Raw genomic sequence first — 27,803 nt, forward strand, 5'->3', positions numbered from 1 at the left:
GAATACTTAAACAGGCAGGACCCGGGAATTATTTGATCAAACCTGCTTCTAATCTAATGCATGCACAAGGGCTGTGTCTGGAATGATCTACAAAACAGCAGGCATCCCAAGAGAGCTTTATGGAAGGTTTCCTCTTTCAGAAACAGTAGTTGCCTCGTTTTAAATCCTGGAGTTGACTGTGTTGTTGGAGTAAAGTCATAAAGAGTAGTTTTCCTGCTTTTAGATTTTTATTTGGCCAAGTATTGCTGACCGGATGTGGATAGTTTACTTTGGCTTTCTGTTTGCTGACTTTTTAATTGGCTACATGCCTTATTATTTTAGCTTTACTAGACAATGAATTAATAGAAGGGTATCATTGAGGGAAAGAGAAAGGAAGAAAGAAAGGGCAAAGCATTATCTGACTTCATACACTTTCTTTCATTGCGTATGGCTTAAGAAAATAAACACACAAAGAACAAAAGACCCAAAAACATTAGGTTAATTAGATTATGAAGCATTTTTCTACCATAAGAGTCAGAAGAATTAATGCCTGGGGTCTTTAAGGAAAGAATGTACTAATTTGGAGATACCCAAATAATGGAAACCCAGTTGTCCTTTTAATTTTACTTAGAGCTCTGTGGATACTTAAAGGTAGAACACTTTTGACAGAAGTAGATAAAGGAGATAGCACTTTTATTTACTGAGTCTTTGACATACAATTTTACGATTAGCGTTAGCAAAATCTTCTCCATGTAACTAGATAGCGTTGTGAATGCTTGTTAAGTACTAATTCAATTTTAAAGACTGAGAAGATAATGTACTTTGATTTGTCACAGGTCAGTATTGTCCGTATTTCTGTCGAGAACAGATTAAGTTCAAACGAAGCACATTTAAGAAAGTGTTCAAATGCTTTTCAATAGCAAGTAAACAGCTCTGCCGTTCTACTGTGTTTTTCACATCTGATCATAAATACGGCTTCCCACGTAAAGTAATTCAGAAGCCACCACTTAAAAATAAATTCTAAACACTGATGCTTTGTGTAAATACACCCTAAGAATAGCATGCCTCTAGATCTAGCATTTGACTCCTCGGATGCCGATGAATTTCAATGCCTGTTATTTGTCATGCTGAAGCCTGTGGGGTGCGGATTCTTTTCATTGGTGCATCCTTCCAAACATATTTCATCGCACCATGTGCACAGGAGTTCTCTGGGCGGGTGTGTTCGATCGGGGCGCCCCTCTCCCCTCCGCTCCTTCCTTTCGTGCCCTGGCGCGCTCACCGCCTCCTGCTTCCAGCCCCCTCTCGCTGCTCTTCGGCTCGCCCCCCCCCCCCCCAGCTGGCGGAGGGGGTTGCGCTGCTCGCGGACCTCGAGGACCTGCTCCGTCAGCCGGGGCCGCCTGCGGACGGCTGCTCCCTCGCCGCCAGGACCTGCCTGTCTGCGCGGAATGGCAGCCGCCCCAGCATCCCCGCCGGCGGCGGCGGCTGCAGCCACGGCCACCGCCGACGCTATTGTTCCCTGGTGGTAAACGAGCTTTCACTCCGTTGCATCTGAAACGAACAATAGCAGGGGAGAGCTTTGCTTTCTGGAGTCCTTGGGAGGACGGAGTGAGGGCGCAGGAAAATCCCCTGCCGACCGCGTTCCGGATCCGGACCCGGAGCGGCTGCGAGCGGCATGGGGCTGCCAGCGAGGCGCTCCGCGTCCCGGAGCCCAAGCGCCGCGGGCCGGCGCCCCGGGGTGCTGCCGCTGCTGCTGCTGCCGCTGCTGCTGTGCCCGGGCGCCTGCGGGGCTGCGGCTCCGGGCCAGGCTGAGGCGCCCACTCCGTATCTGTGGAAGACTGGTAAGTGGGACGGAGCTCCCCTTCTTCTCCTCTTCACCACTGGGTCCATATTACAAAGCTACGGGGCTTCAGGAGGGACCCCAGTGTAGCTTGATAAGCAGGGTGTACTGGGATCCTAAGGGGAAAAGTATGATTACTAGGGAGCAGATTGGGTCGTGTCCGATGCCATTAGGAAAGAACAACCTAGCAACTAAGAGGCATTAGTGAGTCACTGGAATGATGTTTCTCTCGCAGCTCTGTGGTTAATGAGGACACCCAACAAGGCGCTTTCATAATGAAGTGCATTCTTGACCTCCGAGTTTTCATTCTACGGAGAGTTCCAGAACTGTATTTCTGGCAAAGACAGGCAAGCAGCTCAGACCCGGTCTTCATTCTGTCTTCAGGCAGTTTGCTCATTGCCATGATACGTGTGGGTACAGAGTTGGATTTGTTAAGTGTAGCTTTGTGATAAGTGGGACACGTGGAATCAAGCCAGGTGAGGGCAGTTCTAACAGCTGAAGGCAGATGGGGCTCCAGTGAGCTCGCCCAGAGGGTGCAAAGATCAGTTCTTAATGAGTGAATTCCGTGATTTTTCAAGTGGGCAATTGTACGGATGTTGAGGTTTAAACTTTTCCTGCCTTGAGAATTCTTCTGCTTTGTTTTCAACCCACTAACAAAAGCAGCAACTAATTGTGCCTCAGAAGCTGCAGGCAAACTGCTGACTAGAGGACCTGGTGGGACAGTGACCGGCAGGAAAACAATACCAAGTGAGGAATTAACTCCCCTTTCTCCAGTGTCTTTTTTCCTCCTCTAAAGGACACTGAGCATTCTTTAGCAGACTTGAAACTCGGCATGTGCATAGAAATGAAGTAGGAAACATTATTCCTATTGCTTAGCGGTAGAGGTAATTAAGAGTTTCTTGACAATTCGTAAACATTAAGAGAAGGACGCAGTAGAAAGGAGGGAAAAGATGTATTTGTCATGGGATTACAAACAAGTTACACAGAGTGGGTCTCTTGCCTGGCTCCACTGTCTGCAAAGACAGGTTAGTGTACTCTACAATTACACTGATATCCTGAAATTTTAAAGAAGCTGGATCTATCCAGAAACTTGGGAAGAAGATTGAACAGAAATTTATTTCAATCCAAAGTACCTAGATGTGCCTCAGAATGTTGCCAGAAATAACACCCACACTTTTAAAAAAGCCATTTGGATGGTAGTGTTAGCCATTCTTTTTAAGATTTGGAGTTTAAATGTTAGTTGTTGACTAGTGGATGCAGATGAAATCATATTAATTTATTTCAAATTCAAACAAAGAGTTGAAGACATTCTCTAATTTAGTAAAAGCCATGGTTTTACTTTCAGAAGCTCGGTCAAAACAAAAAACAATCATTAAACTATAATTTGCCATTAAATGGTATCATTTGGAGGCTTGGGAAGAGCTTCTCCGGTAGGTAAGTACTAGACAAAATAGTACTTGCCTCCTTGAAATTTGTGCTATTAAAGTAAGAAAAGCCAAGCGGTAATTCAGATCGAATAAGAATCCAGGCAGCATTCACTGTTCAGCATCTGAGGTGCCAATCTATGTCAACATAAATGTCATGGTGGGAACACAAGCCAATAAACCATTTAAAATAGTGGAAAACTCTCAGGAGCAAGGATATGGAGACCTTGCTTCCACCGCCAGGGCCAGCCCCGCTAGCCAGGAGAACATTGGCAGGTTCACTTAACTTTTGACCCCTCGTTGTCTCAGCTGCATATAAATGCGATGATACCTTCTTCTGACTATTCATAGTGGTATGAAGAGCAAATTGGTGAGTTATGAGAAAGTAATCAGTAATTTCGAAGTTACATGCATGTGCAAACATAAGCTAGTGTGATGAGGGTGATAATGGCATTTCCTTTATGGTGGCCTTTAGTTTGGTGGGGAAAAAAAGTGAATTAAACTGGAGAGGAAAATTTTTCTTCTTTATTTTATTCAAGAGGGAAAGGAGGGTTTGCTGTATCTATAAAGAAATTGAGAATTGTTGTCAGAAGAACTCGGGGATATTTCAAGGAGAGGGAAACATTGTAAATGAAAATGTAGAGATGAAAGAATTGTGTTTGTCCATGAAAATAGGACGAGAATTGGGAGAGACACTGAGGTGAGGTCAGACAGTCCAGGATCTCTATTCCAGTTGTTGAGGCTTGGAACAGCAGATAATAGGGAGTTACATTATTGTTCAGACCATTTAATTACAGGTAGTAGTAAAAGAAACACTGGATGAAGAACCCTGGGACAGGAACTGTGTTTATCACTAGCAAGCTGTGGTATATTGGCAAAGTCATTTAATGACTTTGGCTCTTGGTTTCTGAGTTTGTAATATTCATTGATTAAAAAAGGTGATATTTAAGGGCTTTTCACCCTTAACATGCTTCGTATGTGTGTATAAATATGCACATACATACATCATAAGTGAACATATATACATATATCCACTGTTGATTAACATGTGTATATATAATACATGTACATAATACATAGGTTTATAATACATGATATATGATATCTAATGTATATTATATGAAACCTTAAGGTATACACTGTATGAAAGTTTTATTAAGTCAAGTAACAACAAAGAGTTATTGAGGACTCAGTTATATAAAGTCACTGAGGTAGAGGCTGACTAGAATATTGACATCCCTTCCCTCAAGAAATTCACAACTGAACAATACTGTAAATACATGACAATTACCACATGGTACCATAGTCATGAACAAAGTTCTATAAGAACAGGGAAGTCGTGTAGCTGAAAACGGGGGTTGTAGAGAGCTTTAAAGAGGAGTTAATATTGATAGAGGTTATGGAAGATGAGAGTTGGATTTTTTACGCGGGGAGGAGTAGAAGTCCATTTTAAGCAGAGCGAAGAAAGAAAATAAAAGTAAAAGCATGACGACATTCTTAAATCTTGAAAGTTCTGGAACTCAAGTCTAGGATGTTTGGTGGGAATGAATGGAAGAATGCCAATTTGATGAGTTGGGGCAGATTGTAATAAAACCTTCAAACTTTGGTAAAGATGTTGGAGTTTTAACCTAAAAGCAAGTGGAAGCTATTGGAAGCTCTGTGCAGAGGACTGATATATTCTTTGCCCAGAATGGAGAGAGATTAAGTGAAGAGCCTAGAGGTCAGTAAGGAGAGTACCTGAGAGCAAAGGAAGTGACGAGGAGAAGGGGGGCTGGGGATCACAGGGCAGAAATGTCACCTTATCTTCAGAATGTAGGGAACTCTGTACCAAGGAGAGGAGGGACTCATCCCATCAAGACTGCATCATATCTGTGCCCCATTCCTTGAGGCAGAGGATGTGAAGAAGGAAGAGCTGATGTCCTGGGGTTAGTGAAGAAGAATATGCATTTACTATCAATATACCGAACTTAAGGAGTAATCTGTTCAAATGAATAGACCTAGTGGGAAAACTGGTGACTGGATGGGTAGCTTAAGAGAAAGAGCCTGAGACTGTAGACTCAGAACTCAACAAATGTATAATATTTCGAAGCATGGTAGTTGGAGGGATCACTAAAATAAGAGAAGTACTGAAAAGAGTGGCCAGGGTACTTCACAGAGAATATTGTTATTTAAAGGGCCACTGTTGAGGAGAGACCAGTAGAAGAGTCAGAGAAAGTACGGTCAGAACAGGTCCAAGGAAAATGGCAATCAGTGCTAAATGGAAGAAGATATTTTATGAAGGGGATGGTGACAAAAGGTATAAAACATTTCTGAAAGACTGGAATGGAATTATGAAATATTTCAGCAATGACTGAATAAAAGGGGGAATTTGTAAGGTAACTATCAGTGTTTTGGGAAACGATGGTTTAACTGGAGTGGTAGAGCTAGGAGGAACTTATTTGAATAATGAATAAGGTAATGAAAAAGGTACAATATTGATAAAATCTAATAGCCAAGGGATATTTACTTTGCTACACTTTTTTTTTTAATAATGAAGACCTCAGAATATAAGATATTAAAAATACTTATTAAAATACAGAAGTTAAATATTTTAACAGTTTTTTGTAAGATTTATTTGAGAGGTAACGAATTTGTGTGGATAATTAAAAACATATTTTATAAACATAGAGGTAAAGCACTTTATTATTAGAAGATAAATAATTACTGATAAGTGCTAGTTTTTCCCACTTTTATATTCTACAGTATGGAATTTTCTCAGTAGTAACTATGTCTAATATTTAACTGGCATTTCTAAATTAAGAATATGAATGCATTTGGTAAGGTATGATTGACTTAACATGAATAAGACAGAAAACAGTGAATGAATACCTACAACTTTTATCAACTTCTGTCATAGATATATTTTCCAAAAGGTCTTAATGAAGTAATTGTATTTATTATTTTTTTAAACTGATGTTTAGTTGATGTATAATGTTATATTGGTTTCAGGCAAATAATATAGTGATTTGAACAGGTTTATACATTAGGCTGTACTCACCGTAAGCGTAACTACCATCCGTACCATACACCACCACTAAAATATCACCGACTACATTTCCTATGCTGTACCTTTTATTCCTGTGATTTATTCATTCCACAACTGGAAGCCTGCATCTCCCACTGTCCTTCACCTGTTTTATCCATCCACTTACCCCCTTTCCTCTGGCAACCATTGGTTTGTTCTCTGTATTTATGGTTCTGTTTCTGCTTGCTAAGTTTTATTTACTCATTTGTTTTGTTTTTTAGATTTCAAATAGAAGTAAAATTATATGGTATTTGTTGTTTTCTGTCTGACTTATTTCACTTAGTATATTACTCTGTAGGTCCATCCATGTTTTAACAAATGGCAAGATCTCATCCTTTTTTGTGACTCAATAATATTCTTTTTTCTTTTCTAATTTTTTAAAATGGTTTATTTATTTCTGAGAGAGAGATCATGAGCAGGGGAGGGCCAGACAGAGAAGGAGACACAGGATCTGAAGGAGGCTCCAGGCTCTGAGCTGTTAGCACAGAGCCCAATGCAGGGCTCTAACCCATGAACCATGAGATCATGACCTGAGCCAAAGTTGGACGCTTAACCAACTGAGCCACCCAGGTGCCCCGTGACTCAGTAATATTCTATTGTGTGTGCCGTGTGTGTGTGTGTGTGTGTGTGTGCGCGCGTGTGTATGCCTTCTGTATGCCTTCTTTATTCATAGACACTTGATTGTTTCCATTTTTGAGGTATTGTAGATAATGCTGCATTAATATAGGGTGTATATATGTTTTGAATTAATGTTTTCATGTCTTTTCTTCTATTTACCCATTTGTGGAATTGTTGGATATCAGAGTCCTATTTTTAATTTTTTGAAGAATCTTCATACTGTTTTCCACAGTGGCTCAACCAATTTACATTTCCACCAACAGTGCAGGAGGGCTCCTTCCCGCCCCTCCCCCACCATATTCTTGACAGTGTTGATTATTTCTTGCCTTTTTTATTTTAACTATTCTGACAGGTAGAAAATGATAGCTGATTGTAGTTTTGCTTACATTTCCTTGATTATTAGTAACTTTGAGCATCTTTTCTTGTGTCAGTTTCCCATCTTGGTAGGTCTTCTTGGGAAAAATGTTTGTTTATTCAGGTGTTCTGCCCATTTTAATCAATTACTTGTGGTTTTCTGATGTTGAGTTATGTAAGTTCTTTATATATAATTTGGATATTAACTTCTTATCAGATATATCATTTGCAAATATCTTCTCCCATTCAGGAGGTTGGCTTTTGATTTTATTGATGATTTCCTTCACTGTGCAAAAGATTTTAATTTTGATATAGTCCCAAATTGAGTCCCAAATTTTTGTAACAAGGAAATGACCCTGAAATCCAAAAAAAAGTACACACTAGCTATTGTTCAGAATTGAGGGGATTAAGATATTTATCTGTTTGAATTTTCTCTCAAGAAAATCACTTCTCACACTAAACACTTTCAAACTAAGTTCATGAAATGCAAGGCAATACTATTAACAATAGTCACTGTGTCCTTTACACAGTTAATTGTGTGTAAAACAATCTCTTACTTCTTCAATATAAAATAAAATAAGTAGGGGCGCCTTGGTGGCTTAGTCAGTTAAGTCTCTGACGTTGGTTCAGGTCATGATCTCGCAATCCATGGGTTCAAGCACCACACTGGGCTCTGTGCTGACAGCTCAGAGCCTGGAGCCTGTTTGAAATTCTGTGTCTCCCTCTCTCCCTGCCCCTCCCCAGTTCGTGCTCTGTCTCTCTCTGTCTCAAAACTAAATAAACGTTAAAAAAATAAAAGTAAGGGCCGTCTGGGTGGCTTAGTTGGTTGAGCGTCCGACTTTCACTTAGGTCATGATCTCACGGTTCTGGGTTTGAGCCCCGTGTCGGACTCTGTGCTGACTGCCAGCTCAGAGCCTGGAGCCTGTTTCAGAGTCTGTATCTTCCTCTATCTCTTACCCTCCCCTGCTCACGCTGTCTCTCTCTCTCTCCTAGAAATAAATAAAAAAATATTAAAACAAAATAAAAGTATTATTCTTTTCTTTCATGTACTTGTCTTAATATAAAATATTATGTAGTGCATATGGAAAGGTATTAATCCTAATTCTACCATTCATTAAATAACAAAAGAAAGAGGAATGTCCTTCCAGGTAATAGTAACATGAGGGTGGCATTATCCTAATAAGTGTTTTGCACTTCAACTGTGCTTCAGTTGGAATGTGGCATAGTTTGCTCATTAAATGGAAGGCAGAGAGTAGAGTGGACAGAGTATGGGCATCAATGTCAATTAGTCCAGAGTAACATGGAACATGATGCTGTATTTCATCCATGTCATAAAATTATGTCGTCTTCTTGAATCTTTATCTTTTATCTCCAATATGGCTAAATATATGTATTATATACAGGTTTTCTGAGGTTTATTTAAATAAGGTAGCATATATAATATATCAGTGGAATATTTGATTAGAACTTCAGTAAGTGGCATTTTTTATTATTTCTATTTTTCTGTTACATAATACAGTGGCAACTTAATTTTATGACCTGGAACAAGTCCAGTAATGTGCATTAGCTTTCTTGAAATCACTTATTTGGTAAGTGCACTAGAAATTACAAATTGATACAGTTACAGTGCTAGATACTTGATCAGATTATAAGAGATACAGCATTGTAGGATAGAAAGAACACACACTTTGGGATCAGACAAACCACTGTTTAAATCTGCCTGTACCTTACCGGTCAAGTTACTTAAACTCTCTGGTTTGGTTTTCTCACCTTAGAATGGTGACAGAAATTCTGAAGTGCAAGGCCATTTACAAAGTTTTGACTGGTAGTAAATGGAAAGTGTCTAGCACAGTGCCCTAAATGTGGTGGATGTTCAAAAAATATTCTCTTTCCATTCTTTATCTTTCTTCCCTTTTTAAAATTATTTTATTACTATATTTTTAATGTTTTATTTATTTCTGAGAGAGAGAGAGAGAGAGAGAGAGACAGCGTGAGCAGGGGAGGGTCAGAGAGAGAGGCAGACACAGAATCTGAAGCAGGCTCCAGTCTCTGAGCTGTAAGCACAGAGCCCGACACGGGGCTCGAACCCACGAACCGTGGGATCATGACCTGAGCCAATGTCAGATGTTTAACTGTCTGAGCCACCCAGATGCCCCTCTTTCTTTCCTTAAAAATGACATAACAGGCAGTAATTTTACAAATTCAACACATTTATCTGTCTTCTCCAATCAAGGTGCACCATGAAAACAAATAAAACTAGGAAGAGAGGTGGTATTATCATAGGCCCATCTTTTTTACTACTTTGACACTTAGATGTAGACAGCATGGAGCACAGATCATAAAAATATTTTGAACAGCAAACTGAGGGTGAATTATATAAATAGAAATTTTTATATGTCATTTTGTGCTGTATTTCAAAGGCTTTCTCAAGAATCTGAAATGTTAGATTCCTGAAAGTGTCTTGTGACCAATGCCTTCCAACCTAAATGATTTCACAGAATTGTTTTTATATCTTTGTTAATTTTGCTTATTAGATGATCATTTAAATGCTTTTAAAAAAGTAAGTTTATTTATTTTGAGAGAGAGAGAGTAAACGCAAGCAGGGGATGGGCAGAGAGAAGGAGAGACAGAATCCCATTCAGGCTCCGCACCATCAGTGCAGAGCCCAATCGGGCCTTAACCTCCAGAACTGTGAGATCCTGGCCTGAGGTGAGATCAAAAGTGAGACATTTAACTCACCACGCCCCTACATACATTTTTAAAAAGTAAAGTTTCTGTCTTGTTTCCCTACCCTTGTTTCTTAGTATTTATAACCCAGTTCAAAATTCATTAAGACCTTATTGATTGCATCAAAAAGTGAAATGCTCAGGTGGTTTTGTGAAATTTTACTATCTTAATGGACTGTAGTAACTCAGGTCACTCATTATGCAAATTGTAGATGGGTACCTGGTTTGCAAAATAATAGAAGCCCCAGTCAAGGCTGAGGTTGACTGCTTTAGAGCAGCACATGGCCACATTCTTTCCTGAATATTATTATAACATAGAAAAACTGGTCTGATGGTGGTGGGATGAGATGCTGACCTCCTGACTAGGTTATTGGGGAAGTGTGGTTTGCTTTGCATGCTTTTCTAAGGAAACAGAGCCTCTTAAACTCTCATGTAAGTCAGATTGGTAACCCTGGGCAGTGAGATATCTCTGGGAAGGGGTGAGTGAAAGCCTCTGTCTGGTGAATGGGCTCTCTCAGAATTAAGTGGTCCTTAATGAAAGAAACATTAGGGAAGTGTTATCCAGAAAATACATTTTCTTATCACAAGAACATCACAGAGTGTGAGTTAGAGGTGCCAATGAGTCATAAGGTAGAGGTTTTTCTTCTATTTCTTTGTCATCAACACTCCATACTTGACACTTTAGGATGCATTAAAATGATGAAAAATAAAGGAATTTGCATTTAATCCTCAGGTATCCAAGCAATAAGAAAAACAGTGTTCAGAGGAAGTGAAATAACAATTAAGCACATGTTGGGAAAGAGTGGAGGAAATATGGTAGTGCTGAAAACAGCAATACTAAGAAGTAATCCATCTACTGCTTGTGATACATAACTGGGCCTAACCAAAAGGATGTCCTTTAATCTTCCAGAAGCACTATTGACCATATTGATATTTTGCATAGTTGACCATTATGAAATCAGAATCTCTAGGGTATTATTTTTAATGTATCAGAGCTATGCTATGAGAAAATAAATGAGGAGATGTGGGGAAAAGGCAGAAATGTGCTTCATGTCCATGTAATTGGATAATGTTGATGGGGGAGACTCCATGTCTCTTGAGCTGTCAGAGATCATGCACATAGAATTTACTGAGTCATCTCCATAAATCCAGGAGAAGCTATGGATGGCTCTCAAGACTTGGGGAGAAAATGAGACATTATAAGACAATAACACAACAAGAAGAGAAAGGTGGAAACAGGCAAATATTCTACATTCTTTTAAAAATTATTTTTAATAGGCTTTACTTTCTGAGTGTTTGTAGGTTTACAAAAAACTAACCAGAAAGTGCTGAGTTCTCGTATACTCTTCATTCTTCTCCCATTTCTCCCTATTATTGACATCTTCCATCATTGCGGTACATGTGTACCATTGATGAACCAGTATCGATACATTATTATTACTAAAATCCATAGTTTATAGTAAGGTTCAGGCACTCAGATACATTCTGTGGTTTTAGACAGATATATAATTACATGTGCCTAGTAACACATGTATCCACCATTATAGTATTATACAGGGTTGTGTCATTGCCATGAAAATCCTCTGTGTTTGACCTATTCATGCCTCAATCCATCCCACTGTCTTTCCAAATGTCTGGTAATCACTGATATTTTTATCTTCTTTTGTCTCCATACTTGTGCTTTTCTTGGAATATCATGTATTTGGAACCACAAAGTGTGTAGCCTTTTCTTTCACTTTTTAATTATGCATTAGGTTTTTTTCTATGTCTTTTCATGGCTTGATACCTCATTTCCTTTTATCACTGACTAATATTCTGCTGTATGGATATAGCACAGTTTGTTTATCCATTTACGTATTGATGGGCATCTTCATTGCTTCCAAGGTTTGGCATTCTGCATAAAGCTGCTGTAAACATCTGTGTATACATTTTTGTGTGGATACGTATTTATCTCTGTTGTGGGGAGACCAAGGAGCACAGTACTGGATCATATGGTGAAGAGCATGTTTAATTTTGTTAGGAACTGTCTTTCAAAGTGGCTGTACCATTTGCATTCCCACCATCAGTGGATGAGAGTTCCTGGTGCCCCACATCCTGGCCAGTGTTGTCAGTATTTTGAATTTTAGCTGTTTTAATGTGTGTAGTTGTGTGTCATTGTTTTAATTTTCTGTGCTTTAATGATACGTGGTGTTGAGCATCACTTTTTCATCTGCTTGTCATCTGTCTTCTCTGCTGAGGAGTCTGTAGTCCTTCTACCATATGTATAGTAGCAAGAACAGGTGGAACCTGCAGATGGCTGAGTTCAAAGTCTCAGTCTTAACCTGGGCTGCACATGCTTCGTTTGTTATTGCCCTGATGATACGGCTCTTACTAACAAGTATTTTATAAAGAGAGAATACACATGGAAATTAAGTAAATAAACAATAAATGGGGATGAGCCTACACTTTGTCTTGGTTCTACCTCGAGGAGAACACTTTGGGAGAGAGTTTGGAAGGGATAAACGGTATCTTGAACTGGAAAGAAAGGGTGTGATAGATTAAAGGTTAAATTGAGCCTGTAAGCTTGTGAGATTTCCTCTTTTTTTAAAATGAATTCTTAACAGTTTTTTTTTAATGTTTATGTACTTATTTTGAGAGAGAGAGAAGGAGTCAGAAAGTGAGAAGCAGAGGAGCAGAGAGGGAGAGAGAGAATCCCAAGCAGGCTCTGAGCTGTCAATGTAGAGCTCGACGTGGGGCTATATCCCACGAACTGTGAGATCATGACCTGAGATGAAATCCAAAGTCAGACCTTTAGCCCCACTCAGCTACCCAGGGTCCCCAAGCTTGTGAGATTTTTAAGTGCACTATGTGCAGGCTGCGTCTCTAGCTGACTCTGTTGTGGTTAATTACATAGTTGCATATCTGTTATTCCTTGCTCGGGGCGGGGGCAGGCAAACAATTGTTGTGCAGTGTCCTGCTGAACTTCTGGGAAACTGTGAAGTCCCTTGTTCTGAACCCCTGCTAAGTTGAGCTGTCAAGGCAGCCTGCTGCTCAGCTTGCTTCCACAAACCCTTCCACGGACACAGAATGTGGAGCACTCCCAGAATGGGGCTAGTAGACGGTGGCTCAGAAGTGGATCGTGTGTGCACAAATACAGTACACTACCCAGGTAGTTAACTGAGAACTATGGAGAGAGCTTGCTGGACAGTTAATTTTCCCAAGCAAATGTATCAAGCCTAGGCATTGATTACCATAAGCATTCCTATTAGTAGTGGGAGTACTTAAACTCACGCTGTATCTCTGACTTTTCTTAGGTCATGATCTCGCGGTTCGTGGGTTCGAGCCCCGTGTCGGGCTCTGTGCTGACTGCCAGCTCAGAGCCTGGAGCCTGTTTCAGTCTGTGACTCCCTCTCTCTCTGACCCTCCCCTGCTCACGCTGTCTCTCTCTATCTCTCCTGGAAATAAATTAAAAAAAAAAAAAAACTCACGCTGTATGGCCAATGCAGGGCTTTTCAAATTTGCCATGTTGTCTGGATAAAAAGTTATCCCTTGAGTTGGAATAGCAGTAGCAGTAACAGCACCTACTGAGTATTGTAGATGGTTGTGTTTGTGAGTATGTTCTATGATATGCCTGCTAAAGAATGGCATCAGAACACAAATACTGCTGATTTGGGTTCTACTATTTAAAGATTATTTTTGTTTTCTGTCTCAAAATCAGCAGAACTGTGTCAGAGGAGTTTGTCCATTGTATTCATTTACTTCCACTTGACAATGAAAGAGGTTAGTTGCAAAGAATTGAAGCCATTGCTTGAGATTAAAGAGGTATTGGTTGCTACGTAGTAAAATAGATATTTATGTGTATTTGTGTATGTAATGAATGAAATGTTCAAGAATCAACTTCTGAGACAGATATGAATCTTGACCCAATTTTGTACTTTATTAAGAATTTGAACTCAAATCTCTGTCTCTCATTTGTCAGCCATGCCCTAGGTATGATACTAGTATCTACCTCTTCAGATTGTTTTAAAGATATCTTGAGACAAAACTGTATAGCAGTTAGATGGTGTCTGGCTCACGTCCGTACTCAGTAAATCAGTAAATCTTTTACTTGTGATCCTGACGTGAACTACAAATGGCTTCTCACAGAGCTAGAGTTTGTCTCTGGATCCCACTCTGTTTTATTCTTCATTTTGATTCTTCTTCAATCTGCATGTGCATTTTAGGTTTCTCTGCATCTGGCATTATTCTGCTTTTACATGCTGTCAGGGCCAGTACATAGTTGCAAAGCCCTCAGCTTTGCTGTTAGCAGAGTTGTTCAAAGTATAGTTTTAGAACACAAAGACATTCAACCTCAGCCTTTTATTTTTACTTGTGTTTGTACATATTTTTGCCATGCAGGAAATGCTAGAGTTGTGATTCTTTAAGTGGGACTGTGCATTCCAAAATTCCTTTGTGTGGAAACACCTAAGATTATTTTTGGCAAGACTTTCCTGGTCTGTGATGATGTGAGTGAAAGGGTGTAGGAAGTGAACAGTGAATGCTGACGTATCCTCTCTCACAGTGTTCTTTTCTCTCCTAAAGTACATACCCCCCCGTATGTATGTATGTATGTATGTATGTATAAACATATGTACATCGTGTGTATGCTCTGTATATGCATATACATGTCATGTATATAGATATCCTATATATATATATACCTCAAGATTTCAAAGTCTTCTGAAAGTGATTCTCAACTTGGAGGAGTGGTATTCACCTGTTACATGCTCAATACAAACTGTTTTTTATGTACATTCTCTAAAGTTTATAATTTGTAGGCTTTTGATAGAATTCTATTACTAATTCAATACACCATTACAATCATACTAGTGCAAATATATGCACACATACTTCTATGCATAAATATATGCACATGTAATAGTACAGTCATTTATGGCTATTACTACACAGGACTTCATGATTTATTTGGCATTATGGAAGTTATTATACTGCCTCAAATGTTATAGCGATATTAAAGCGCTGACTTTTGAAAATGTGCACAATTATGAATACTTTCACTAAAATATTAATTATTCAAAAAGTTATATTAACAATTTATTTTAAAAAATTATCTCAGACTCTGTGCTCATCAAGAGCTCGCTCTAATAAATGATCTTAATATACCTTTCATTAGTTTATAGCTTTTATTTTAAGATCCTTTTATGTCTCACCATCTTCCTGTATTTGCCACTTTGGTGCCTGAACAATGTCTTCAGACTGCCATGCCTGCACCAATTTCCATGAAGTACTTTTTTTAAATTTTTAAAAAATGTTTATTTTTGAGAGAGGGAGAGAGAGAGCACAAGGGTGGGGAGGGCAGAGAGGGAGACACAAAATCTGAAGGAGGCTTCCAGGCTCTGAGCTGTTAGCACAGAGCTTGATGCAGGACTTGAACCTACAAACTCCAAGATCATGACCTGAGCTGAAGTCGAACACTTAACTGACTGAGCTGCACACGCATCCCAGAAGTACTTTTCTTCTAATAGCAGCTGCCATTAGGATGTCATTTAGATAATATATTAGTTGTAAATTTTTTACATTAATTATGATATTATTAAGGCAGTATTGGTAAGAGACCCAGGTGGAATATTTTGTATTAACTGTTGTTTTTTTATATACGTGGGTTCAGTATATTAAATGTGTTTTCAAGTTGTGATATTTTTATCTTAAGATGGGTAAGATGAGTTTTTTGGGACATAACCCTATCATAAATATAGAAATATTTGTATGTATGTGTTTGTGCATACTTTATGCACACTTATATTAACTATGTGTATTATATATAATAAATTTTTTTTCTATAGGAAATATATTTCATTCAGAACCACTATATTACACAACTTCAGGGACTCCAGTCACAGAATTCGGTGACCTTTTTCTTCATGTTTGTGTCTATCTGTTCACTTACGTAAAACAAACAAGCATGTAGTGCTTTTTTTTTTTTGTTGTTTTGTTTTGTTTTGTTTTTTACAGCAGACTTGGTGCTGGGGACCAAGTGTGAATGGCATACGGACCCACCACTCCTGAAGCTTCCTGTCACATGTAAATAATTGTTGTCTAGGAAATTTACTGCAAAAATGGAAACATAAATACATGTGGAACAGAGAAAGTGATTATTATCTTGAAGAAGGAGACAGGGAAGAGGAGATTTCATAAAACACACGCTTGAAAAATAAACAGCTTGCCAGAAGGACAAATGGCTAGGTAGAGTGGAGCTCTTGTGAAGAAATTAAATGGAATGTGTGTTGAGGGACAGTCAGAGGTTCTGAGGCATAAAAACTCGGGGTGAGTTGGGAATGGAAGGGTGAGTGCATGTGTGGAGAGCAGCTAGGGCCACACTGAGTGGAACACAGTAGAAGCCAGGTTTTTGTTTGATTTATGAATCTAGGAGCCCACATCTCTTTAGTTGGATAAAACATTGCCGAGAATGAAACAGTGTATTTGCAAATGTTAAGTCATGTGAATTTATAAATTTTAGAAGAATATTAATTGTGTAAATGAACTATTACAATTCTTGCAAACTTTCTATGAGAGACCCCGTCTTTAGGTAATGACAATTAAACATAGTCATAGGAAAGGTAGAGTATCCTTTTCAGTTTATGTATAAGGGTGATTAGGTATGTTATTTTCCTCTGTGGTTTTGATTAGACTACTGTGAAAATTCAACCTTAAATCTGTGTATTTCTCTGGGTGGGTCAGTGAGTGAGAACATAAATGAGTGAGGTGCACCAGGGATGCTGAGGGGGCCGGGCGTGCTTGCTCTTTTCTGTGTGGACATGGGCAACTGAAAAAGCAGCCCGCTTCCCCTACGGTGGGTCTGTCATTTGCCATCATTTAGAAATGGGGTTCATTTAAAAAAAATGTCATAAGGGACAACACTGTTGACCACATAACCTATCTAGTAAGTCAGTTGGATTATGCGAAATAGTTTACACACTCTGCCTCTGGCAATCATATGAGGTGTTCAAAAATCTGAAGTTTGAATACAGGGGTGGAAAAGTGATTAAAAAGGTATCTTTTGGAGTTTTAGAGAATGACCACATGAGAATATATGGAATGCTGAAACGAAATTGAAGTTTCTGAAGAGTCCTGTTTCCGGCCAACATCAACATTTCCCTCCACCTCCCTACATGCTCTGCTTCATTAGTTCTCATTAGTTAACAGCCCCATGGAAGTCGAGAAGCTAGCAGAGGGAAGGCATCTGCTGCCCGGGGCTGGTGAGTGTAACCACAGAACTGCAGCAAAAATCATAGGTTCAATAGCTCTATAAAACAGCTTCTTCTGACACTTTTCAGTGGTGACTACACATCTTTAATGGGAGAGTCATCAAAGTGAATTTGGATTTATGGAATAAACTAATTCACATGGAAAGCTTTGACTGCTGCTAAGATACATTTCTCTCTGTGTCTCTAACTGCAAGATTTAATGTAATTTCTTCAGTTCCCTTGGCTTGTTCTGTAAGAGAACTGGCTTTGAACTGCTTCAGCTGTGAATATCCCACAAGAAGAGAATAAATATTAGAGAGCAGTCAAGGTGTTCTTTCAAACTTGATTGATCAAGCACTGCAGCACCATGGACATCATGACATGTAAAATGATGATGAAAGTTTTCTGAGCTTTCAAGAACATTCTTTTCTAAGTAATTTTCTATCTTGGTAGTACGATCCAGAAGCTAAATTAATTTGATGTAATAAAATATGTGGAAATTAGAGGAGTGAGTCTTGTGCTATATCATTATATGTAAGATGAATTTTCTTTGTTGGTAATATGCTGAATATTGGAATTGCTATCATAAAGCTGGTTTTTAAACAACTTTATCAGGTACAAAAGTTGTGTATCCTTCATCACAGTCAATTTTACAACATTTTCATTGCCCCTCCCCAAAAGTCTGAACCTTTAAATTCTCCATTCTTTCTTATCAGGCCCAATCCTAGGTAGGAACTAATCTACTTACTATGTCTATAGATTTGCCTTTTCTGGACATTTTTTTTACAAATGTAATGAAACCTTGTTTAGTTTTTTGTTACTGGTTCATTTTACTTAGCATGTTTTCAGGGTTCATCCATGTGGTATTGTGTGTCAGTATTTTAATTCCTTTTATTGCTGAATAACATTACATTGTGTGGATATGCCACATTTTATTCACCCATCAGTTGATAGATATTTGGGCTTTTCCACTTTTGGGCTATAATATAGAATGCTGCTGTGAACACTCATGTACAGGTTTTTGTGTGGACATATTTTTTCATTTCTCCTGAATATATACTTAAGAGTGGACTTTCTGGGTCCTATGGTAACTTTGTATTTTATGATTAGAGGAACTGCCAAACTGGACTTTTTTTTTTTTTTTTCCAGCACAGCACTATACACATTTTGTTTTCCAGTAATTTCAATTATGATTTAGTTGTCATTCAGGCACACACTCTGAAGTTCCAATGAAGATATTGTTGTATAATTAGAAGGTTAAGTAGTTAGAAAATATAGCAAAGTGGTATAGGGGACCTAGTTTATAAGGACCGAAGCGAAGCACATTTAGGAGGAAAATACGCTGAAGGAGTCATGAGCACATTTGATATGATGCCTGTAAACAGCTCCTTTTGGGTTTTTGATCTGATAATACAGTGAAGTCTTCAGTAAAGGAGGAAAAAAGTAAGGATGAAGGAGATGTGACGACTTACAGAGGCTGACTCAGTGACAGGTATTCAAAATGCACAGAGAAATCTAAGTGATACTAAAAAATTCAGGTGTTAATGTATTTTAGAAGTTACCCATTTGGTTTTTACAGCTTAGTGGATGTAATAACACAACTGCTGTGCTCTCCTGGTGTTCAACAGTTCTCTAAACATTTATATCACATGTTCTTTTACTAATTTCTTACAATTTCTTCATTATTATAGGGTAGGAAGTAACACCCTTCTTTAATGAAAGAGTAAACTCAGGTACCTACAGCTAAGGGATTTGACCCAAACCATACTCTTATTATAAGACTACCAGCCAAAACAAGCATCTTGGTGACCTACATACACTAGTATTTTAATTGAAGAGGGAAAAGTAAGGATACTTTAGGGAAAATCTTCAATTGTGTAGAGTAAGTTTCAAATATTTAAATGAACATTATATGGTATAATTAATAGACAATAATAGAAAACTTTTTCTTAATGCTTTCAGACAAGCATAGGTAAATAGAATAATTACAGGTTTGTAATATTTGTATATAAGTTGACTATTTGATGTCCCGACTGAGGATTTGACAGCGCTTTTGAGATTTTAACATTGATTTTTATAGATTCCTTCAGTTTTGTGACATAGAATAATACATATTTTATCTAAACAATTTATTGTCTTATAATAAAATATAAATATGTATTCATATTCCATGTTGCAGTGAATCTGACCACTGAAAAATATACAGAGCTGCTTCAAGTGATCATTTAGTATTTAGTTTCAGTATATTGATGTTCCCCCCTTGTATCTCTTTTAAAAAAAGTGATCTGTAGATTTAAACTGTGGATTTTCTTGACAGGATAACACAGAAGTTTATACTGGACACCATATAACAAACATCCTAAACCCCTCTTTACCTTTCCTGAAATATCCCACAGAGCTTCTTTCTCTTCTTCTCCTGCTCACACACTCTCCTTCTCTCCCGTGGTCTTACACACACCCATGCACACTTACACATAACTTCATTTATCTCTCCTTACCCTCAAAGTTCTCTTTACTAAGCTCTTTCTTTCCCTTCTCTCCCACCTTCCCAGTCTGACCATCTGTGCTGTGGTTTGGTACACTATTGCAGTTTACCTTTATTTCAGGGAATCATTTTCCAAGTGTATAAACTGACAAAATTTCTTGAATAGGAATATTAGCAACAATAGAAGTGCTGACTTTTGCAGTGTCCTGTACAGAGAGACTTAGATTCCAGCTGTAGTTTTCTTTCCCAAAAGAGACAAAGTAAAAACCTGCTGGCATCATTACATTTGTCTACAGGCGACTAAACTATGATATATATTCAGTGTGAACTCCTCTATGGGATACAGCTGTGAAATGAGCTAAAATTTATTATTGAAAGGAAAAGAACTAGTGTGAATTTATTCTAATGAGATTCTTTGCCAACATCACAGTAAATAGGCTTTGGAAACATTTTCATTCTGTCTCTTGTTCTTTAAAAATGACTTTTCTGAAGATACTATATAAGGGCATGTGTTAAAAGAGATGAATATTAAGGCTGTCAGTATTTAGAGATTTATGTGGATAGGTTTCTCCTACTACCCATGTGATAAGATTTTTAATTTGAGTTCAGATCTATGTTCATTTCCTACTAAATATCGAACCTATATGAAAAGTCCCTCTTGACAGAGGGAATGAAGACTTCTAAATGCATCATGAACACAGTGTAGAAGCATTTTGTGACTTCAGTATAAAATACACTACCAGAAAGCACTTTTACCCCTGAGGAAAACTTCGAGTATTTTTTCCATTTTGGAGATTTTTCTATAGTTTTTGTACAGTGCGTAACCCTTATTTTAAGTTACCGTGTGTGTGTGTGTGCGCGCGCGCGCACACGCATGCATGTGCACATACACACTGGCGCACACATTTAATGTTTCTCTTGATTACTGTGCACAGGAAATTTGGCGTCTTAATCAAAGTCTGCTTAATGGACAGAAAAGACATTAAGTACAAAGTTTTAAAATTCTATAAGTGAATAAAACATACTTAATACTAGCACGTTGCAGATAATTTAATCTGTAGTTTATCATGATGCGTAAATGTCTCCAGAAGGTTGAAATGCACCAGAACCTTGATTGGGAAAAAAAATTTATTGCTGTAATAGAACTCTGAGGAAGTTCTCCAAGAAATTTTTATTTGGTAGCATATGCTGAATTAAACCATATTTGAGGAGTCTTTCAGTCTTTTTCATTTAATTTTGAATTACTTTTAAGGCATATTTTAAAGTGTTAGTATTTTTCTAAATGATTTTCTACATTCAAAATTTACAGAGACCCATATATCCTACTCACATCCACACTGTTGAGAGTTGAAACTTAACCATTCTAGGGCTGTGTTGACATCTTCAGGATTTTGCATGCATGTACACGTATTTGGTTTTATGTAATTTTTATGTCATAATAGTGGGTCTAGGATGGAAAGATAAGTTTGAGGTCGAGACAAAGTAAGATCTCATGTTTTTGAGCAAAGCTGTTCTCCTCTCCTCTTTCCCATTTTAAAAGGTGAATTAGTGACATCAGCATGAGATGTCATGGCCTCTGAACCTCTTTATTTACTGCACAAGTACTCCACTGATCTCAGCCCTGGATCATCATCTCACAATGGGGAGACTGGGTCCCTCGGTCACTGACAAACTTGTACCTTTGAAAGAGATGCACACATAACCATAAATCAGTGTCATTGGAGCTACTGAGCAGGTGTGTTTGAAGTGCTCCAAGGACACTGGTGGTGGAGGGATCAGCTCATCTGGGCTGGGGAAGGGTGGGAACCAGGAAAGGCCTGCCAGAGCGTGGGCAGTTGAGGGGAAATGTGAAAGGGTGCATCAAAACCGAAGAGATGAGAGATGATGAGGTGCACATGGGTAAGCCACAGAAGTGTGAATTAATAAGCTCTCCCCCTACCTATGAAGGCTACAACTCCCTATTGGTATTCTCTCCCCCCATGTTAATGACTACTTTCAGTTTTACCTCCCGTCTGCTGTCCTAAACCTGCTAGCTTTCTGCAATGACTACAGTTTCTACCCGGCTTCTCATGCCTTTTTCAGTTTCTCTTAATGCTTCTATGGCATTGTCTGCTTCAATTCCAAATTCTGACTCTATTCCTGGCCCATTATTCTCCTATTTCCTTCAGTTTCATGCAGTTTAACCAAATGGTCAGTTCAGTTTGACGTCTTGGTCAAGCACTCTGTCCTGGAATCCACAACTTCAACATGAACCCAGAAATATCCAATAACTGACATGGGGTGTTAGATACAACTTTCAGCTCTATTTATCTTAAATCATATTTCACACCATTTATGCTTTTGTTACATATGAGACCCATTTTTGGACTTTAGTCAGAAAACCAACTAAAATTTATATATAAGAAATAAGTTGTGGGGTGCCTGGGTGGCTCAGTTGGTTAAGCATCCGACTTTGGCAGAGGTCATGATCTCACAGTCTGTGGGTTCGAGCCCCACGTTGGGCTGTGTGCTGAAAGCCCAGAGCCTGGAGCCTGTTTTCAGTTTCTGTGTCTCCCTCTCTCTCTGCCCCTCCCCCACTCACTCTCTGTCTCTCTCTCAAAATAAAGATATAAATAATTAAAAAAAAAAATAAGTTGCTAGTATCTCCATTAGACCCAGAAATTAAGCAAGTTCCAAATTTACTTAAAATAGTTGATTTGAGTTTAAAAAATGTCTTAGCTCTGTTTTACTTTGTGATTTAGTAGTGCTTTCCATAATACTGTTACTTCCTTTTGCTCCTCTTCACATGAGATACAATGTGACATATTTCCATAAGGCTGTGATGAAAAGACTGTGCAAATCTTCCTCCAAATGAACTGCAATTTTGTTACACTCATAGGCAACAGCACAGAAAGGGAAGAATAGTTGTGCATAGTAAAATACTTTATTTTCTTTGAAGTTCCTGGTATGTAAACAGTAGATAGGTATGACTCTAAGATTGGACTTAGGAAATTCACAAATGACCCTCCTGTTAAGACTTAACCCAAAGACCACTTCCTCTATGAAGCTTTTGTAGTCTTCATCTCCGATTTGTGGTAGCACTTTAACACCACCAGATTTCCTTTTCCTTCCTCTCTGTGTATATAATGTGTATCCAGCAAAGTATACCTGTGACTTCTTTTGTACTTAATCATTTATGTCTTTTGTTTCTCTGAAAATACGCACTCATTTAGGTGAGGGCTGTGTTAGTCATTTTTGTTCCTCAGCATCTGTTATATATTAGGTGTCAATACATGGTTGATTAGTAAATAAATTAACGAAACTTAGATTACATAATTCTGTATCACATTTTTACTTGGAACCATGGGTTTTTGTTTAGATATTTTTAGGAAATCTTTTAATGGAGAATATTTTCCATTAGATAATGCTGGCTGTTAAGGTTTTCTTTTTATTATGGAAAATATGGTGTGAATTTTATTCTTATAGGTGTATCTTGTATATCTCTGGATATTTTTTTTTTATGATGGGTTTCTAGAAAGGTAGTTTTTCAGTAAAGGGATGAACAGTTTTAAGATTTTTGAGACAGATTTTCAAATTATGTTACACCTACACCCAGTAGGCGTTTGGGATTGCATATTTCAGATGACCAAAACTGGGAATAAAGATTTAAAAACTTTTGCCCATATGACAAATCTCAACATATTTACTTCAATATTATTAATTTTTTAAATCTATAAAAATTTGTACATATGATTAAATATATATTTTTCTATTTTGGTGAATATTTTTTTTTGCTTTTTTTTTCTTTCTTGTTGTTTTGTGTTGTTCTCTTTGATTTTCATGGTTTCATTTTTCACTCATTCTAAACCATCCTGAAGAGGATGGAGCCAAGGCATAAGGTACTCCAGCCTAGCATGATCAGAACAGCTCAGGAAGGAGAACGGCTTCTGGGGAGCTGTGTATGGGTGGATAGGTTAGATAGATGGGAGGCAGTGAGAAGTCGTCTGCAGTACCTGGCACTGGGGGACAGTGGGGGCCTTTGGGAAGACAGCTATAGGGGTGGGTATCATCAGTAAGGTTCTGACAGTGTTTCTTCATTGATTATCATTTATTTTGGTATTATTTTAAAATTATTGATCCTAGTTGAGTACTGGGAAAATAGACTTAAAAAGCTCATTGTGGGGGCGCCTGGGTGGCTCAGTCGGTTGGTTGTCCGACTTTGGCTCAGGTCATGATCTCATGGTTCTTGGGTTCGAGCCTCGTGTCGGACTCTGTGCTGACAGTCAGCTCAGAGCCTGGAGCCTGTGTCAGATTCTGTGTCTCCCTCTCTCTCTGATCCTCCCCTGCTCATGCCGTCTCTCTCTCCTTCTCAGAAATAAATAAAAAACATTTTTAAAAAATTGTTAAAAAAAGCTTATTGTATAGGACACTAATCTTTTTCTTAGCAAAAAAGTACTAATTTTTTCATATTATAGTTATAGCAAGATACTCTTTGATTTAAAACTCTTGTCAGGTGAACTTTGATGGAGAGTGAACTGGTGGGACCAACCCATAGGTGTTAGACATCTTTTCTTGAAAAATAAAAAACAAACTATGTTAATTCCTGTCATAAATCAATGCTGGGAATAATTCAAGTCAGATTTAAAATAGTTTATTCAAAAATAAATTTAGGTTTGGATGGGACTAAAAATTGTATATTTAATGTTATTCTAATTTGGCTTATAGTATTATAAATCTTCACATGTTAAAGATGATAAAATTAATAACTTTATACTTTTACCTTCTTTTAATCTTACTTTCCATATCATCTATATATGTAAGAAAGCTACTTTTACTTGATAAAAAATACACCAAACAGTTAAGGTCCTCTGATACCCAGAATAAGTCTTATGCAGGAATATCTTTCTCTCAAACATTTCTTTGTGTCTGTTTTCTTGACCAGAAGCTGATGGCTAATTTGAAATATTATGCAGGTAAATTCCTGCTTTGACCTTTCCCCAGCTCACTTCCTCACAGGACTTAGACCAAGCTTGTGTCATGTGATTCTTGTGTTATCTACCCACCTGGCCAAAGCCAACTACCATGTGCTATTTAGAAGGCCTGAGGAGAGAGGGGGGGAGCAGACAGATTCCCACACATCCAGCTTAGAAAAAAATATGAAAGACACACCTAGGAAACATCACTTTTATTAAAACACTTCAGAGTAAGAAGGCATTTAGTAGTGGTTACTTGAGTTTATATCATGTTAGCGTAAAGTCTTGAAGAAAACAAATTCAAAGGCTCTAGAAGAAGATGTGTATTTTATGTGTGCTATAGAGTGCACAAGCAAGAGGAAGAGAGAACCAATGTGAGCTTACACCTGAGAAAGTGTGAATGAGAGCAAGAGAGATAGGTTGAGAGGAAGAATAGGAGGAGGAGGAGGGGAAAAGAGAGCAAGGGAAGGAAGGAGACTAATTGATCTCAGTTTGTAAGAATAATCCTGACTTGTGGATTCACTGCTGGTGAAGAATTATGCCAGAGGTCTTCCATTAGCAGTGGAAGGGAGACCAAGGCAGCGGAGAGGAGAGTGCCTTTGGGTGGCACCTGCCTTCTGGAGCACCTGCTGGCTGCTTGTTCCCCAACAGCTCTCCTCTCACCACCTCATTCCCATGCACCTTTCTTATTTGCTTATCTTCAGGTTCTGAATAATGTTCTGTTTGTCCCAAATCCCCAGTAAATCGATCATCTAAGAACTGTGGTCCAAAACTCATCTGTCTTTATGCATGTCCATTTTTCACACAAGAAGCCTTACCTTGCATTTTACTTTATTTAAGAAAAAGATTCTATACTGACAACCATTTGTAAACTTTTTTGACTAAAGCTGAAGTCCTATACTTAAAAATCCTAATTTTTTGGCTATTTCTTTGGAAAGATAAACTGTATAGTTCATATATTTTGCCTCTTTTGAGTATTACAATTCCTCGTGACTTTAATAAGTAAAATTTAGGTTTATCATACCATTTGAAATTAATTTATGGTGTTATTTATATTTGGATGCTTTAAAATACTTTTCATGAAATTAAAATGTGTTGGTGGAGTTTATTGTATAAACTGAAGTTCGAATATAATTAACAATAAACATTTTAAAGATGCACAGTGCTGCTCCAGATCCTGACCTGCTGAGAGCTCAATAGTACTCTAAGGAAGACATATGTGAATATTCAGATGATCATAGAGCATCATTACATTGTTTCGCTTAAAAAAATTAGACGTGCTCTAACTCTCACAAAGAAACCTGAGATGATCAATGTTGTGGATCAGAAAAGTGTTACAGTTAGAACTGCTTTTGATTTTTGAGTGAAGGTCAAGGTAAAAATATAATGACTGAGTAGTTGACCATTTTGCCCTGGCAACCATCTGAAATCTCCCATGAGGCAAATAAAATTTCTATTATCCTTCACAGAAAAAATGACCTATTAGCTACAGTCAAAACAAGTGAAATTTTAAGACCTACATATGTTATAACTACAACATATTTTAAAAATAATGATACATAAATGATGGTAAATATAAGCATATTATAACTATTTCTGAATAAGATTGTTGTGGCTTTTGATATTTTAAATTGTTTAAAATTGCATGACTTTAAATGTGTCTTAAAGTTGAAATCATTATGATTTCTTTTACATTATAAGTTACTAGTTGACATTTTCAAGCCACATAATCAGATGTGAATCCTAAACGTTAACAACAAATGGTTTCCTCTGTACGTGATATAAGGAAATTAGGTTTTCTAAAGAAATATTAGGTGTTCAAGGATTTCTCTAATTAGAATATTAAGCACAATATAGAGACCTTTAAAAGCCTATAGAGATTTTTGTTTTAAATATTTTTGTTTGAAAACATTGCATTAACAAGATAGAGAATTGTAGCAGTGAGCAAGAATTGAGTAAATGAAGGTGATGTTATATTATCACATTATGGTCTTTCTGTTGGTTCTGGAAATGATAGAGCATTAATGTTTCTATTAATGTTTTGATAACTGTGCATTCATTTAAAGGGATACGGAAAAAAGATCATCTCCATTTCCTTCAAATCCCTTTAGCAATGAGAAGAAATATAAGGGTATTGTGAGTTGGGAACATGCATGGAGAAGGCTTCAGTGGTAAATGAGAGGAGGGAGTCTAGATGTAGGGGCTGAAGGTTAGGAGACTTGAGGACATGAGTGGAGTGTAGGCAGGTAGTAGAAGATGATATGATGACTACGAGGCCCTGGTAATCACAGACCTTCACAGGGATGTAGGGCTTAAACTCTTTTCCTGAGTCCCAGAACTGAGAGAAAAATGAGGGCTTGAAGACAGTGAACAATGAAAAATGCCATTACCAGAATTAATGCTGAGTTTTTACGGAGTTACCAAATGTGTGCAGATCGTCTGACTTACTTTTCTACCATCCCAGGCAAATGGTTCTAGAACCAGGGTGGGCTCAGCCTGCAGATGGGACTGAGAGGCCCCAGGTGTAGGACTAACCAGTGCCTCGCAGTTCATTACACAGACAGTGGAAGTGTTTAAAATTCAGCCAAAATATTTCAAGCATTAAAGATGGTATAATCCTGGTTTTTATTTCCTTTGAGAAAGAGAGATATTAGCCTTAATCATTAAGTAGGAATTGGAGGCCCTGTCCAATTCTCCCAACACCATCTGTTAAAAAGGCTGTCTTTTTTCCATTGGATATTCTTTCCTGCTTTGTCAAAGATTAGTTGGCTGTATACTTTTGGGTCCACTTCTGAGTTCTCAATTCTGTTCCATTGGTCTATGGGTCTGTTTTTGTGCCAATACCATACTGTCTTGATGATGACAGCTTTGTAGTAGAGGCTGAGGTCTGGGATGGTGATCCCTCCCGTTTTGGTTTTATTTTTCAGTATTACTTTGGCTATTCGGGGTCTTTTGTGGTTCCATACAAATTTTTGGATAGTTTGTTCTAGTTTTGAGAAGTATGCTGGTGCAATTTTGATTGGAATTGCATTGAATGTGTAGAGTGCTTTAGGTAGTAATGACATCTTAACTATATTTATTCTTCCTATCCATGAGCATGGAATGTTTTTCCATTTCTTTGTGTCTTCTTCAATTTCCTTC

General features: G+C 38.0%; 1 protein-coding gene across 1 annotated transcript in view; it reads left to right on the forward strand.

Moving 5' to 3' along the window:
- The first annotated feature begins 1,651 nt into the window (after positions 1-1,651).
- Positions 1,652-27,803, forward strand: part of THSD7A (thrombospondin type 1 domain containing 7A) — a 431,097-nt gene continuing 404,945 nt past the window's right edge. Inside the window, exon 1 of the mRNA XM_039216623.1 lies at positions 1,652-1,817. Within this exon, the coding sequence (XP_039072554.1) occupies positions 1,652-1,817 (166 nt within the window). The remainder of the gene's footprint in view (positions 1,818-27,803) is intronic.

Source organism: Hyaena hyaena, unplaced genomic scaffold, assembly GCF_003009895.1.
Source record: "Hyaena hyaena isolate Hyena2069 unplaced genomic scaffold, ASM300989v1 scaffold_646, whole genome shotgun sequence".
In the NCBI taxonomy this organism is placed as follows: Eukaryota; Metazoa; Chordata; class Mammalia; order Carnivora; family Hyaenidae; genus Hyaena; species Hyaena hyaena.